Here is a 17,292-nt window from a genome sequence, read left to right as displayed (position 1 = left end):
TGAAAAATACAAAACCAGCACTTTGAAGAGTACTGTAAATTAGGATACTAAAGCTTTTCCCTTACTGAGCGCTGATGGATGGCTAGGCTGCATAAGCTGTTCAAAACAACAAATAGTGAGATCATGTAATATGAAAAATAAATTAGAGAGAGTTGTATCAAATACTGAGAAGAAAGCTATTCTAAATGATTGTTTGCAAAATAAAATTCCTTCATGTGTAAACATTAAATATTAAAATTAAAAATCTGCTATATTAAATCTGGCTATTACAATATAATGATGATCTTGTTTTCAAAGCTGGTCTGCCGCTTGTTCACGGAAAGCCCCTGGTGGGCCGGGCCAGTTTGTTTCCTGCCACGTACGCAGGTTCAGCTGATCGCGGTTCGGGGCTGTGGGAAGGGCGGTCAGCACATCCCTCGGTCCACGCCACTTCTGCAGCCCCCACTGGCCTGGAGTGGCGAACCGCGGCCAGTGAGAGCTGCGATTGTCCAAACCTGCGGATGCAGCAGGTAAACAAACCAGCCCGGCCCGCCAGGGGCTTTCCTTGAACAAGCGGCGGACCGGCTTTGAGAACCACTGATCTAGACAACTAGCCTTAAAGCTGATTTGTTGGTGTGTGTCAACTGGTTTCTTTTTCAATGACTCATATAATTCTAACAAAATGTTTTTCTGACGAAGGTCTAAAATTATGAGTAGTCATAAAATAGTAGATTTTAAAAAGTTTTTATTTAGGTTTTAATTATTCACTCATTTTCTCATTAATTTTATATCAGAATTGTTAATTTGCAAATCCAAAAACCTGAGTGTTGGAAGTTTTCTTATAGTATGATAAAGTGTGTTAGTGAGGAAAGACATGTGACAGTCATTTAATTTTATTTGAGTTTGTTAACCATCTTTACTAGGCTAGCATAATGAAGCTCAAGGAACTAGAAAACTTGCTAGCTGCACCCATTATTTATGGAATACTCACTTCTGGCTCAAGCTCTCCCCGTCGTTTATAAATGGCTTTTTCTCCTGTTAGTCCATCAATTATTTTGGCATCATCTAGCTCTCCAATAGCTTGGTGTCTCAGCCATTGTCTTTCCTTACCCTTGGCCTACAAGAGAAAAGCATCCTTAATTCATTCAGTGCTGCTGGCACATTTCACACTGTTTAAGAGATACAGAACATGACACAGATATGGGTTTTCTTTGTAATTATCTGACAGCTCTGGCACAAGTTGGTGAAATCCAAACACATTTTCATAAATGCTGGGTATCTCTTGCTGAGAGACTAATTATTGCTGACAAAGAATATATTTTTCCCCACAATTTTTGTCACTTCTAAGCCTTTGCACATACAGAATTTGAAATACGGACCATGTAATCTTTGCATTTTAATTGCAAATATATTGGAAAATGGCACACAAATAAATCTATGTGGAAATCCATAGAGCTAGAGGGACAGGCACAACAGAAGTGTCTTCCATCCAGGTACTGTGAGAAAATGTATTGGATGACTAAAACAGAGGCAAAACTCAACAGTAGTACATAAAAATACCTACACTGAAGGAGAACCCTATCTAATGCGGATGACACAAAGCTGGGAGGTATTGCCAATACACAGAAGGACGGGGATATCATACAGGAAGATCTGGATGACCTTGTAAACTGGAGTAATAGTAATATGATGAAATTTAATAGTGAAAAGTACAAGGTCATTCATTTAGGGATTAATAACAAGAATTTTTGTTATAAGCTGAGAATGCATCAGTTGGAAGTACCAGAGGAGGAGAAGGACCTTGGAATACTGGTTGATCACAGGATGACTATGAACCGCCATTGTGATTATGGCTGTGACAAAAGCTAATATGGTCTTGGGATGCATCAGGCGAGGTATTTCCAGTAGAGATGAGGAGGTGTTAGTACCGTTATACCAGGCACTGGTGAGACCTCATCTGGAATACCATGTGCAGTTCTGGTCTCCCATGTTTAAGAAAAATTAATTCAAATTGCAACAGGTACAGAGAAGGGCTATAGGATGATCCAAGGAAAGGAAAACCTGTCTTATGAAAGGAGACTCAAAGAGCTTAGCTTGTTTAGCCTAACCAAAAGACGGCTGAGAGAAGATACAATTGTTCTCTATAAATATATCTGAGGGACAAATACCAGGGAGGGAAAGGAATTATTTAAGCTCAGTACCAGTGTGGACACAAAAACAAATGGATATAAACTGGCCATCAGGAAGTTTAGACTTGAAATTAGATTAAGGTTTCTAACCATCAGAGGAGTGAAGCTCTGGAATAGACTTCCAAGGGGAGCACTGGAGGCAAAAGACGTATCTGGCTTCAAGACTAAGCTTGATAAATTTATGGAAGGGATGGTATCATAGATTATTAGGGTTGGAAGAGACCTCAGGAGGTCATCTAGTCCAACCCCCTGCTCAAAGCAGGACCAATCCCCAACTGGCCCTTTGAAAGACTGAACTCACAACCCTGGGTTTAGCAGGCCAATGCTCAAATCATTGAACTATCCCAGTATCAGAGGGATAGCTGTGTTAGTCTGGATCTGTAAAAAAGCAACAGAGAGTCCTGTGGCACCTTTAAGACTAACAGATGTCATTTTCACAGATGTGTTTCAAGTGATGATAGCTTCTTCTTGAAGTATATTTGCTATTCTGATTATGCATTAATTAAAAGCATTTGAGTTGTAAATATCTTAAGGGAAAACCGAGTTGACATTGTTCTTTTCCTGCTAAATTTGAACTAGTTTCTTCTCCAAAATACTGCTAAATTATTTAGAATATTCAATGACTATCCCTTCCACATAGAACTGCATACAGTTCCCATTCTATCTATACAGTAAAAACAAAACCAAACCACCCAGAAATGTTTTTAATGTATTTTGCAAATGCATGTGATGCTGTTAAAACAGAAAGAGAAAACTGTGCCTGAAAATTCTTAAGGGAAAAAAACAATTTTTCCATAATGATTTTCAGTTGTTTTTATGTCAATAGAATGATGTCTTTAAAGGATTCATGACAAAGCAAGAGACAAGTAAACAAATATTAGGGTCTGAATAATATAAACAATGTCCACACATTATGCAATCATAGTAAGTTTAAATTTCCCTTTATTTCAAATGTAATTTGAAAAGTTATGAGTTTGTATGTCTACTTATTGCAGTTACCTTCCAAAGTTAGAAAGTGATCGAGGATTTTTAAGGAGCTTATTTTTCAAAACCAAAGTTACACAGTAAAATTTGACCTAAAAGTGTCACCACTTTTAATTGCACCACTGACTTTATATTCCTGAAATAAGGAACGTTTGTCTGATAATTTTACTAGTTCTATGTTTTCTCATCTCTACTGATAGCCCCAACCACTCCCATTAAAAATGTAAAATTTCTTTCCTTTTCCCCACTTTCTCACTTTTATCTTGAAGTTAATATACTTGTTTTTGTTTACAGTGTTTGTGTACCAGCATTGCTGGAAGCTAGCACAGTTCTATGGTTAATTAACTGATGATACAGCAAACAAAGGCAATAAAGGACAAACGTTTTTGTTGGTTATATCCTACATAAAAAGAGCAGCTATTTTTATTTTTAAATGTGCCAATGAGAGGTTCTTTTTAAACTGAGTCAAATTTAAGCTTTATAAATTGAAGATTTCTGCTACACACAGCTGGATGCCTGAAAAGCTATGACCAGGCAGGAGCAATGGGCCCCCTATGAAAATCTACCTTGTTCACACTTCTGAGCCACAGGGGGGCTCCAAGACAGAATCACAGACACGGAATGGGATCCATGCACTGTCACACACAACCTCCTCATCCCCTAATGTTTCTTTTCACACTTGGTTTAATTGTGCTCCTGAACAAGTTATCTGTATGGTGAGCCGTGTGGGAATACTGATTGTTGGGTTGGCCAGAATACAGGTACACTTTAATGCTGCTTTTGAAATGGTCACATATTCCGTAAAAGCAGCAAAGAGTAATGTGGCACCTTACAGACTAACAGATATATTGGAGCATGAGCTTTTGTGGGTGAATACCCACTTCGTCGGATGCATATTCCTGTGTTTGCCCTAATTGTATGTAGGATCTGAATTTGCTCTTGACTCCCAAAGATATTATTAATCAAATAGTGATATAATGTTAAAGAACAGTTGAAAATATTTTGGCCCTAATCTAGTGAATTGACAGTTCCCTTTACCAATAAATCAAGTGTTACCTGCAGATTGTCTAGGATGATTCGGAGAGACTGAACTTGTCTTCGGACAGCTCCAGAGAACCTTTCGTAAGTAGATGCATCATATTCACTCATCTGGATCTCCTTTAATCTGAAGCAAGAAAGAGGCTAAAAAATTAAGAATGGAATCATGCAAAAATGCATCTAATCCATTTCTACAGGCCGGGGTAAACTTATTTGTTGATAATGGCTAAGTTCAAACAAGAATGGACAGACTTTGAAGAGTAGCAGCTGCTTTTATTGACTTCTGAAGAGACAGTTAATAACTGATGCCCACAAAGCCGCATCACATTTAAAAAGTATCAAGGGTATTAATCCTTTAGCAGTCTCAGATCCTTTTGTTTTAGCGATTAGGCTGCAAGTCATATATTTTAACAACTGTGATAAAATTACACAAGCGTTTGCTGGCTCAGGTGTTGCTATATGTACATAAAGGGAGTTGTTAGGGTGTGTATTTTTTACCTCATTTGCAATGCATTGTAAACATTCTGGGTAACCAACATTTAACAGAAAGATAAGGTCAAGTAGTGCTCTGCAAGTCTGTCCCCATAGACCTATAACTAGTTAGTACCTTTTAAACCCCCTCTACAAAACAAAGAAATCTCAGAACAAATGGAAAGTTTTGAACAAATGTTTAAAAGAATTCTCCTGAACAAAGAAGACAGAACACAGAGCTCAGTGTTGTTTGGAGGTCTAAATAGAGAATTATTTCTGAGCTGCTGATACTGGTATATATATTTTATACCATTCCCTGTAGGGCTGGTCTGCACACAGATGTTCTACTGCTTTATCTGTTTCTAAGGCCTGGTCTACACTACGCATTTAAACTGATTTCAGCAGCATTAAACCGATTTAATGCTGTACCCGTCCACACAACGAGGCCCTTTAAATCGATATAAAGGGCTCTTTAAACCGGTTTCTGTACTCCTCCCCGACGAGAGGAGTAGCGCTGAAATCAGTATTACCATATCGGATCAGGGTTAGTGTGGCCGCAAATCGACGGTATTGGCCTCCGGGCAGTATCTCACAGTGCACCATTGTGACTGCTCTGGACAGCAATCCGAACTCAGATGCACTGGCCAGGTAAGCAGGAAAAGCCCCGCGAACTTTTGAATTTCATTTCCTGTTTGCCCAGCGTGGAGCTCTGATCAGCATGGGTGGCGATGCAGTCCCAAATCCAAAAAGACCTCCAGCATGGACTGTACAGGAGATACTGGATCTGATCGCTGTATGGGGAGACAAATCTGTTCTATCACAGCTCCGTTACAAAAGACAAAATGAGAAAGCATTTGAAAAAATCTCCAGGCTATGATAGACAGAGGCCACGGCACAGTGCTGTGTGACAAGCATAATGGAAAGCCAAAGAATCAAATGGACGCTCATGGAGGGAGGGAGGGGGTACTGAGGACTCCAGCTATCCCACAGTCCCCGCAGTTTCCGAAAAGCATTTGCATTCTTGGCTGAGCTCCCAATGCCTGTAGGGTCAAACACATTGTCTGGGGTGTTTCAGGGTATATGTTGTCAATTTATCTCCCCTTCCCCCTCGTGAAAGAAAAGGGAAAAAAATCGTTTCTTGACTTTTTTATATGTCAGCCTATGTCTACTGCATGCTGCTGGTAGATGCGGTGCTGCGGCAATGAATAGCAGCATTCTCTCCCCTCCTCTCCCCAGTGGCAGATGGTACAATATGACTGCTATCCATCGTCATCATCAGCCCGTGAGTGCTCCTGGCTGGCCTCAGGTGAGGTTGGCCAGGGGTGCCTGGGTAAAAATAGGAATGACTCCCTGTCATTCCCGGTAGATGGTACAGAACGGCTGGTAACCGTTCTCATCATAGCAACTGGGGACTGAGTTCCATCAGCCCCCTCACCTTTCATGTCTAAAGAAAAGATTCTGTACTGCCTGGACTATCACAGCAGCGGGATGCTGGGCTCCTCTCCCCCCCACCGTTTAATGTCCTGCCTGGACTATCATAGCAGCTGGAGGCTGCCTGCCCCTCATTTTATCTCACTAAAAAGTCAGTGTTTCTTATTCCTGCATTCTTTATTACTTCATCACACAAATGGGGGACACTGCCACGGCAGCCCAGAAAGGTTGGGGGAGGAGGGAATCAACGAGTGGGGTTGTTGCAGGGGCACCCCCCGTGAATGGCATGCAGCTCATCATTTCTGCAGGATCTGACACAGAGCAGCTGTGCTCTCTGGTTCTCTGATACACTGGTTCTCTAGTACACTTGGCCCCATATTCTAGGAAGGACTGACTCTATTTTTAGATAAACCATAAAGGAGGGATTGACTCGGGGAGTCATTTCCATTTTTGTCTTTGGGCCCCGGCCGACCTCAGCTAAGGCCAGCCAGGAGCATCCATGACAGCAGCAGACGGTACAGAATGACCGACAACCGTCATCTCATCGCCATTTTACAATGGTACAGCAGACGGTACAGAACAAGTGGTAACCATCTCTGCTACCTTGCAATGGCAAATGAATGCTGCTGTGTAGCGCTGCAGTACCGCCTCTGTCAGCGGCATCCAGTACACATACGGTGACAGTGACAAAAGGCAAAACAGACTCCATGGTTGCCATGCTATGGCGTCTGCCAGGGCAATCCAGGGAAAAAGGGCGCGAAATGATTGTCTGCCGTTGCTTTCACGGAGGAAGGAATGAGTGACGACATTTACCCAGAATCACCTACGACACAGTTTTTGCACCATCATGCATTGGGATCTCAACCCAGAATTCCAATGGGTGGGGGAGACCACGGGAACTATGGGATAGCTATGGGATAGCTACCCACAGTGCAACACTCCGGAAATCGACGCTACCCTCGGTACATGGACGCACACAGCCGAATTAATGTGCTTAGTGTGGCCACATGCACTCGACTTTATACAATCTGTTTTTCAAAACCAGTTTATGTAAAATTGGAATAATCCTGTAGTGTAGACGTACCCTAAGAAAATACAGTGAAAGCAGTGCAATGCCCTACTGTGGATGCAGTTATACTGGTACAAAGGTGTTTATATCTGTATAACTTATTTCCAGTAGAAGTACACCAGTACAACTGCATTCACTCCAGGAGGCTGCACTGCTTTAACAATATTGGTAGACTAGGCAAGGTAAAACTTAATTTGCTATTACAAGATACTTGCCTCAAGCATATTATATGGTAACATGAATTCTACAGATGAATTAGGGCTGAATCCAACTCGCAATAGAAAGACTCCCATTGCCTTCAGTGGGAGCTGGATCAGTCCCTTAATGAATAATGTTGAAACATAAAGATTACAACTTTGTTTTCTTTACTATGATCTTAATGTTTTTCTACACTGAATTATACCCCTTTGTGAGACAGTCATTACAGAAGATAATAGCTGGGAAGAGGCAAATTCTCAACATTGTGCAATGAGACAAAACAGATGAGGTAAAATCTTCTATTGGACCAACTTCTGCTGTTGGAAAGGATAAGCTTTTAAGCTTCACAGAGCTCTTGTTCAGAGTGTCTAAGCTAAATACAAGTTGGGACAGATTGTAAAGCATAAGGGGCTCATATATGCTGAAAGAGACCACTTAAAATGAAGTAGGCAGTTATTGGAGACGAGGGCATGTGTGATGTGATGAGCCATAAAACTAGTCTCTGCTGAGTCCAGGGTTTTTAGTGTGTAGCAGAGTTATCTTGTCTCTCTCATATCCTGGGACCAACACGGCTACTGCAAACAACATTGCGCACTAGCATTTACCTTGGTGACTCCTGGAATCTGAGGTTAATACCTTCACACCCACAGAAAAAATGTACCTCCTAAATATTAAACTAAAGATCAGGTTTTTATAGTAGTCTAGGTGCTGTTGTATTAATTTAAATGCAATAAATGGGCCAAAAGTGTTAACATAATCCATCCAACATTAAATGGTGTTAAAGGTCTGAAGTTTGGTATACAGAGACCTCAGCCTGCTGAGTATAATGGCAAACATACTATTAAAAATCCTTTTAACCTTTGAAATGTAAAGTATTAAGTAAGGCTTTCATTTTAACAACAATCCTTGCTCCCTTTCCCTTCAGCTGGAGAGAGTTTTTAGAAGGAAAATTCCCACTGTTTGAGAGTCTCTTGGAAGGTAAAAATTATCCTTCTGAGGAAAAGAGAAGTTAGTTGAGATGAGCTAGAGCTGTGGTTGTTACTGCTGTTTTAAAGTCAAATACCATTTCATCTCAGGTAGTGTTTGGGACACAGCTGGGATTCAGCTGGAATCAAATCTTAAATTAAACATACATTTTAAAACAAAGTTTTGTTTGAAACTAACTTTGAAAATAATTGTTTGTTGGCCGAAGTGTCATCTCCTAAGAGAGTCCCACACTGGGCTGCCAAATATATTGCATTAATTTAGATGGAATAAATGGGCCAAGGTGTGAACATAACTGTCCAACATTAAATAGTGTTAAATCTTTGTACCCTCTTCCTTCAGCCGGAGAGTTTTAGAAGGAAAAAAAGCCCATTTGACCGTCTCTAAGATGGTACCGAAGATGGTAAATTTGAGGAAAAGAGAAGAAGTTAGTTGACATGAGCTGGAGCTGTTTGTTTCTGTGGCTGCTGCTAAAGTCTGATAGATCCTGTTTCACCTCAGGTGGGTTTGGGATTTAGCTGGAGCTGGTAGGGGTGGTGATGTCATCTGGACACCCTCTGCCTCAGTTTGGTCAGGACACCTCAGAATTAGGACAAAGCTGGTCCAGGGTTTTAGGACATGGTAGGGGAGGCGGTCATGATAGAGAAACTCGCGCCAGTAGTCTCCATCTGGTTCTTCTCTATTCTACCCACCCAAAGTCTTTCTTTAAGAACTCACAAAGGGAATAGTGGGTGGAACAGCCCATCCCCTCATTATTTTGTCCACCAGTTAAGCATAATATCAGACACACTAATTCTGGTTCATTAATTTCCAGTTCCACATATTCTGTTTTTATCAGCAATGAATTTAACAGTCCTTTAACAATACGAGTAGGCCCTTCGTTTAGACTAATTCAACTTTTCTATCTCCTTTTTGTATTTTTTCCCATCAGCATTAGTTAGTATAGGTTATTGTGACATCTTGTGAACTTTCACATACTTTTTACAGTTGAGCTCACAATGAGAGTAATTTATAGGCCCAATTATCACAACAGTGACCATCCACTAAGAAAGTCTGCCTGCCAGAAGTAGCTTGATTACACTACTGTTAACATTCACAGTCCCTCCAAATATTTACAAAGGTTTGTCTCAAACGTCAAGGTGGATGCTAAATGAAAAATGATACAATCAGCAGACTGCAGTCTATTAGTTTGATGTCTACAGTTACAGTTGGGCTGTACCATTTATCCTCTCCCTACAGAGGGGGATTATACTGCAAGATTAATAAGAAAATCACAGTGCTTAGTTTAGAATTAAAAACAGTTCAACAAAAGAGCTATACAATATCTGAGGTTTTGCATAAGTTGTCTGATCTTTGAGAGCTCAAAAAACACATTGTGCTTAGAGGCATGGCTAAACAGTATGATCACATTACACATAAAAATGCACCATGTGTTATTTTAGTTATGATGAAATCTGGAAATAATATGACAGCTTGTACCAGCTTTCTGAAAAAATCTCTTGTAAGGTGTGAGGAACTCTTGGGATTCTAGAAGTTGAAGTTGGTGTGGAGAGTAGCAGAATAAACAGAGGCAACTTTTATTCAACTGATAATGTCAGTGATTTGACATGTTTTCCATAGCCAGTAGTATTCAGGCAGGAAATTTCAGGAATGATAATTTTAAATCCTAGCCTCCCCCTCAGAACTGCTAAACAGGCTGCACTGTATTTAAGTATCCTTTCAGATAATTACATATAAACAGTAAATCTTGCTGCTGACCCACTCTCAGAAAACAGAAAACAACAACAACAACAACAACAACAACAAAACAGGCCCACTCCTTTATTGGGATGGTAGGGTTTTACACGAGATTTGTACCCCACTTTAACTCCCTAGCTGCTTCTATCATTGAATTATAAAAGAGTAAGCCAGAAAAAGTAGTCTGGATGAAACAATGTCAAACAGCTTTCTGTGAACTGAAGGAAACCCTAAGCAAAGATCCAGTGCTGGTAAACCCAAACTTTGACAAACCCTTTATGGTCTTCACAGATACTGCAGACACTGAGTTGATGCAGACTAATGCTTAGGAAGAGAGACATCCAGTTGCACAGCTGAGTACAAAACTGCTCCCCAGGGAAAAGAATTATGCAACTATTGAAAAGTAATGTCTTGCAACTATGTGGGCTCATAAGAGTATGTATGGAAGAAGAGCTGTATAGGTGGCACTTTACTGTATACGGATCGCATGCCTGGCTCAATCATATGAAAGATTCTAATGCCAGGTTGTTATGGAGTCTAACCCTCCATAATTATGATTATGGAAGTAATTCGCATTAAGGGGAATGCAAATATTATTGCTGATGTGTTGTCCCAAGGAAGGGCTTTAACCCCTAATCACTTTTGTTGCCCTCAGTTGGACTCTCTCCAATTCCTTTTGTTTTCCATGATCATTTTCTGTGCAGCTCTCACACAGTGTTTATATTTTCTTTATGTTAATTGCTTTGAATTAATTGTTAACCCCTTTGATGATCATAGAACCCTACGGACAATTTGGTAATAAAATACTGCTGAAAATAAAGTTTTGAGCTGAGTGTTAAAGAGCTAAATTGTTAATTAAACAAAAATCTAGTGAATCAACAGTGCAGTGCACATTCTACATTTAATACCCCCAAGAAAAACAATAATACATTTAAAAAATATATCTGCGTAAGCAAGTGGCATTCCCGCCCTGCTTAAATAACAGCAAATGTCAGTTCCTGATGGAGCTTCTCCAGAACTGGGTTGTTTCTAAAATTTTACTCTCCATCTAGTAGTTCCCTCTGTCTCAGCAACACTCTCAAACTGTCTTATAGCCTGGGCAGGAAATAACAGAACCCACTTGGTCTGGCTGCCAATATGAGTCAGCAGAAGAACTCTGCATCTTTATGCAATGTATCCCAGTTTGACACCAGTGGTGAGTCAGCAGAAAAGTGCTGAATTTCTATACACGGTCTTAGAACCTGGCAGACACTACACATCATGCTAATTCTGGCAAGAACTCTGGTTCTCTTAAGAATGTTTTCTGAGTTATGACAATTTATATGTGCCAAAGACTTGGCCCTAGATCCTTTAAAAATAAGCCATTTTGCTTTTAAAGGATCATTTTCAAAGCAGTTTAAAGGGAATGTTTGCTGGATACTGAAGGTTTACAGTGGTGTATTTTTACCATCTGTATATAATCTGAATTCTTCATAATTTAAATGAGAATTTGTATATGATTATGACATTTTCCTAAGAGTAGGAGAATTTACATCAATGACCTGGGAAAATTCTGACTCAGGTAATTACAAACTGCCCACACAAATCACCCTATCATGTTAACAGTGTGGTTTCAATTAGATATAGTTTTCTTCACTTCCTGTTTTAAACTATTAAACAGTATGGAGGTGTACTGTTAAACAGCTGTGATTGCTGTTTGCAGTGTTGTTGTAGCCGTACTGATCCCAGGATGTTAGAGAGTCAAGGTGGGTGAAGTGATATCTGTTATTGGACCAACTTCTATTGGTGAGAGAGAGAAGCTTTTGAGCATACACAGAGCTCTTCTGTGATTATTGTAATTTCATCTAAACAATTTCAGCCATCTTTGTTATAATGCTTCCATACAGCTATTCTTCTTGGCAAGGTGGGGAGGTTGTGGGGGGCAAAATGGAGAATGAAATAAAATTTGAATACTAACCTCTGTTTAAAGGCCTTTTCACCCATCTCCCTTGCAGCTCTCTCACCTCTCAGGAACAGCATCTTTCTCAGCCTGAGATATCTGGTAAACTTTGTGGCCAGCATCCAGTCTATAGGGCCCACCTTTGCCGCCCAGCCCTGCAGTGTCTCTCCCACCTAGAACAGATGATATGAAAATCAAGAATGTGTCATAACAATCACATAAATCTTCCTCTTTTAAAACCTCCACTATCACCCTAATGCATGTAAAAATTTGTAAAAAGTTTCCATGAGTCCCATAGAAAATACTTTATTTGCATCTGCAAATAACCGTGTACTTTCAAACGTGAAGCAATACCATGGTAAAGCAAAATTCTGACTCCAGTTTTATACTGTTTTGTGATCAAAATAAGGCTCTTTATTCTTCAAAGGTGAAATTCACTCCTGTGCAGAGAGCTTACACTCCACTTAACTCCTACTTTAAGTCCTCAAAGTTATTAGCCCTTAAAACTATTAACTTTGGTTACTGTAAACTAACAGTGTAACTCCAGAATTTGTTGATTGTATGCCTATAGTTTTCACTACTGTGTATAGTGTGACTGTTGTCATATCACTCAGAATTTAGAATTAGGAGACACTGAACTCTTTGTATGGATAGTATCAGATATTAACAACCTTAACCAAATGTAAGAAATAACGATTTCTAATATCTACTTGCCTGATCCTGGGTATCTATGTTTATTCTTAAGAACTTTTTGCCTTCCACAAAATGCATTCAGTGTGGATTAAAAACTGCCAGCGGAAAATAATTTAACGATAAAAGACTTTTGAAATTTAGAACTGTCACCAAAGTTATCTGAGACATCCTTCAAAGACTCAAGCAAATCATGAGAAGACATTGAATGCCAACCTGTTCCACCAGCCCAGGTGTTTCCGCCAACATGAGGCATGTTGTCTGGATCTGTCTTTCCATGCTTAGGGGAGCTCACTTCCAAACCACTGTCTCTCTCAATGGTTATCTGTGAAAATAAAAAGAAAGTAAGTTGACAATATCTCGTATTATTATACCTAGCATGAATTCTATGACCATCCTGATAGCATGATAATACATTGTGTCCTATTTAGAAGCCATAGGCCAAGAGTGAATGCAAGAGATGTATTATTTTATAGGCCAATAAATACAAAACATGTAAAAAAAATAGCTGGGAGGAGAAAAGTCAAAGCTGCACAGGCTCTTAGAATACTGCAAACCAACCAAACCACGGAGCAGTCTTGGGACTGTACACACTAGGAAAAAAGGTGTTTATTTAAAATGTGATAACTAACACTTTTAAAATCCAAACACAGACAGGGTAAGAAATAGTTTTAACAAGTGTTGGTTGGCTGAGGTGAAGCTGAGGGGTCACCTCAACTAGGTAATATCTTAAAACTACAACTCAGTGACCTGTTTCAAAATGCCAGCTTCAAAGACCTGAAGGCTGACCTCCTCTCTTCACTCACAATTGGCAAATTTCCTGCATCTCTCTACCGACATGCTTGAACCCTGTTCTTAAATAAAAGATTAGTTCAAGTTACACGCTCATTTACTCCTTGGCCTCCCTGCCAAGACTGCCAACAAAGGTGATGTTTGTAATGGTGGTTTTGTGTATGCACACCTGTCCACTGGGGGCTGAACTTTGTCCACAGCTCAATGGACATGCAAAATACCAAACAGCTGTCTGATGGTAATGACAGCATCAATTGGAGATATTTAGGTAAGAGAATGACTCTCCATTACTGCTCCTCTGAGTCATCTAGTGACTCAATTCCTAATGTATACATTTTCTTTACAGTAATAATTCTGTATAAATTAATGCTATTTACTGTTACTTGAAATATAATGACATAGAACTAACGGTAACATTGATCAATCTTCTATGAATGAACTCCTCCCACCCATATACATATTTTACATTTATTTTACTGTAAAATTGATGCATTCTGAGAGTACACAATTTTACAGTCTATTAAGAAACAGGTTCTCTGGCATTAGCAGGGTTTCCTTCAGAGCTGCAGAATAATTTAATCCCTGAATTCACTGTGTGCTGCAGGCTCAACACAACACTGAGAGGAATTCTACACATTCCTATGATCTGAAAACATGTTATAAAAACAGTGTATTGGCAACCATTCAAAGAATATTTTTATTCATCCTTACACTTATTTGTATTAATCATAAAGGTACAATACACCCTCTGTGAAACATCTCATCAATGTGAAATAAAGGTAAATAAAGATCTAATCTGATAAATATAATTAATTCAATATTTGCATACTTATTTTGCCTTCTTCTGCAGCGTGGGGCACAGGTCACTTGCTGGAGGATTCTCTGCACCTGGAGGTCTTTAAACCACGATTTGAGGACTTCAATAACTCAGACATAGGTTAGGGGTTTGTTACAGGAGTGGGTGGGTGAGATTCTGTGGTCTGCGTTGTGCAGGAGGTCAGACTAGATCAGGGGTTGGCAACCTTTCAGAAGTAGTGTGCTAGTCTTCATTTATTCACTCTAATTTAAGGTTTCGTGTGTGCTGGTAATACATTTTTAACATTTTTAGAAGGTCTCTCTCTATAAGTTTAAACTATTGTTGTATGTAAGTAAACAAGTTTTTAAAAATGTTTAAAAAGCTTCATTTAAAATTAAATTAAAATGCCCTGGGGCAGGGCTAGTACAAGGATATTTTGTCACCTCGGCGAACTTCCACCTTGCACATCGGTTTATTGAGGGGCAAATCCCCAACGAGCCTTGATAGGACCCCAGGGCAGCTGTACCCAGGGGCTGCTCCCCAGACCAGGTTCCCCCCTCCCACTCCCTGAAAGACCCTGGAGGTTGCATAGCCCCTCTGTGAGCACGCCCAACCCCACCCAGGTGGCCCCCACCCCGAATACGCTCACTGGCTTTGCCGGGCTTGGGCCACTGCAGCAGCTCGGCAGGGAGGAACCACCTTCCGGAGGCACCAGAGAGCCAGAGAGTCCTGCTTGCAGCAGCAGCAAGCCCCAGCCATGGAGGAGCCGGCATGCTGCAGGGGGGCAGCAGCCCTGCAAAGGTGGTAGTGGCACCGCTAGCAGGGAGCAGCTGCACCCCCTCGCCCTGGCTGCGGCCCGGCACCTGCCCGGGGGCACCTGTAGGCTGCAGTGGATGTATGTGGTCGCCAGCCCCCATGCGCCCCTGGTTCCCCCCTCGCCTAGGGTTACCATATTTCAACAATCAAAGAAGAGGGGAGAGCCCTGCCCTAGCCCCCATCCCCTCCCTCCCACTTCCTACAGAACCCCCAACCCCCCTGCTCCTTGTCCCCTAACTACTCCCTCCTGGAACCCCTGCCCCCAAGTGCCTCCCAGAACCCCACCCCCTACCTAAGCCTCCCTGCTCCTTGTCCTCTGACTGCTCCCTCCTGAGACCCCCCCCACCCTAACTGCCCCCTAGGGCCCTACCCCATACCTGTCCCCTGACTGCCCCAACCCTTATGAACACCCCCACCCCCAAACAGACCCCCGGGGACTCCCACGCCCCATTCAACCATTTCCCACCCCCTGAAAGGACCCCCAGAACCTCTGACCCATCCAACCCTCTCCCTGCTCCCTGACTGCCCCCCAAGACGCCCCTTACCATGCCCATGCCGATCAGACCCTGGCTCCACGTAGAGTTTTGCCTCCACGTGGAGTGCTGAGGCAGGGGGGGGGAAGGAGCTGCGGGGGGGGGGAAGCTGCGGCAGGGGCAGCGGTGACGGCTCACACTCCCGGGAACCGCAGAACCCGAGCTCGTTGAGGGGGCAGCCGAGGGGTGTGCCTGCCTGGGCTGCGGCGCAGTGCCCCCTCTGGGGGGGGGGCTCCTGCAGTGGATGCATGCAGGCAGCAAGCCTCATGCACCCCCTGGTTCCCCCCTCGCAGCGCTCGGGCTCTGCAGCTCCTGGGAGCGTAAGCTGCTGCCGCTGCCCCTTCCACAGCAGGCTCAGGGCCCCGTGCCCTGGTAGCTCACACTCCCGGGGGGCGCGCCTGCTCTTAGTCTGGGGTGCCAGCCGCCAGACCCACTTCACTCAGCTGGCCGCGCGCGCTGAGCGGGGCTGGCAGCTGGGACCCCAGCTGGCAGCCGCGTGCCAGGCAAAATTGGCTCGCGTGCCAAAGGTGGCACGCGTGTCGTAGGTTGCCAACCCCTGGACTAGATGATCACAATGGTCCATTCTGACCTTAAAGTCTATGAGTCTAACAGACTTTCAAAAGCACACCACAGTGTTTTGTCCTTATTTCAATGGGCTGTATAATTTTTTTTTAAGTGGGTGCCTTTAGGGATAAAATAAACAGTATCTTTTAATGTAACTGCTTGACTAGCATTTTAAACATACCAAAGTCACTAGGTACACCAAAATTGCTTAGTTTATTTAAAAAAAGAAATGAATGTAGGCCTCACAAGATGTAATGAAAATATTTATTCTTTAAAAAGAAACTATAAAACATGGGAAATTTGCTGCACTTTGGCCTTCATGGACCCTTTCTCCATTGAAAAATAAACAAAAATCCTATAAAGGGAAGCTTTATGGAGCTTATTTTGCTGTATTTAGTGACATTCGGCGGGGACTTTATTTTTCCATTGAGCAAAGTTCACAAAGTGGTGATTATTTTGAAAGACAGCCATTTTTGACATATTATTATTGGAAAATTATAGTTTGAGACAGAATTGTGTACTAGGTAGTGTTTACAATTTTAAAATTAACATAAAATTATAACGCCCTTTTTTGTCAGCATAAGCTGTATTGACCCACTTTTCAAGTGCAGACCTATCCTTACACTCTGTGGTAATTTAATTAATACATCAGCTTTTCCTAATAATTTGGCACCCCTATTGCTCTTATTTTGATTAGCAATCTGTCTTATTGCTCTTAACCACAGCAAAATATTCAATATTAGTTTATTTTTTGTTAAAAAATGAAAACAAAACAAAAAAATAAGTGAGAGAAAGAAAGAGTGAGTGAGAGGTTGAGAATTAGTCTTAGTTTAGCAACTTGCCCTTACTATGTTCTTTATATTTAATTAGCAGATGTTTTTGTTTGAATATTTGGAATATTCAAAGTGCTTTATAGAACAACAGAGATGTGTATTTCAGGTCACCAAACTGTTACAATGGCCTGGACACATGGATCAAAAAGGAGGGCTGAATCAAAGATGAAAACATGACTATGGACTTGAGCAACTTGGAATACTAAGGTATGACAGACACTGGGAGGAAGGAGAAGGCTATGAGAGAAT

The 17,292-nt window shown here is 41.5% G+C and overlaps 1 protein-coding gene across 1 annotated transcript in view; it reads right to left on the bottom strand.

Annotated features, from left to right (window-relative positions):
• The window catches only part of VWA8 (von Willebrand factor A domain containing 8), a 285,192-nt gene that overhangs the window by 16,900 nt on the left and 251,000 nt on the right, over positions 1-17,292 (bottom strand). The window contains 5 exon segments of the mRNA XM_030565861.1: positions 971-1,096; positions 4,209-4,317; positions 12,038-12,082; positions 12,084-12,192; positions 12,926-13,034. Of these exon segments, the coding sequence (XP_030421721.1) occupies positions 971-1,096; positions 4,209-4,317; positions 12,038-12,082; positions 12,084-12,192; positions 12,926-13,034 (498 nt within the window).

Source organism: Gopherus evgoodei, chromosome 1 (assembly GCF_007399415.2).
Source record: "Gopherus evgoodei ecotype Sinaloan lineage chromosome 1, rGopEvg1_v1.p, whole genome shotgun sequence".
Lineage (NCBI taxonomy): Eukaryota > Metazoa > Chordata > Testudines > Testudinidae > Gopherus > Gopherus evgoodei.
Note: the sequence above shows the minus strand (reverse complement) of the source record. Positions and strands in the feature narration are given on the sequence as shown.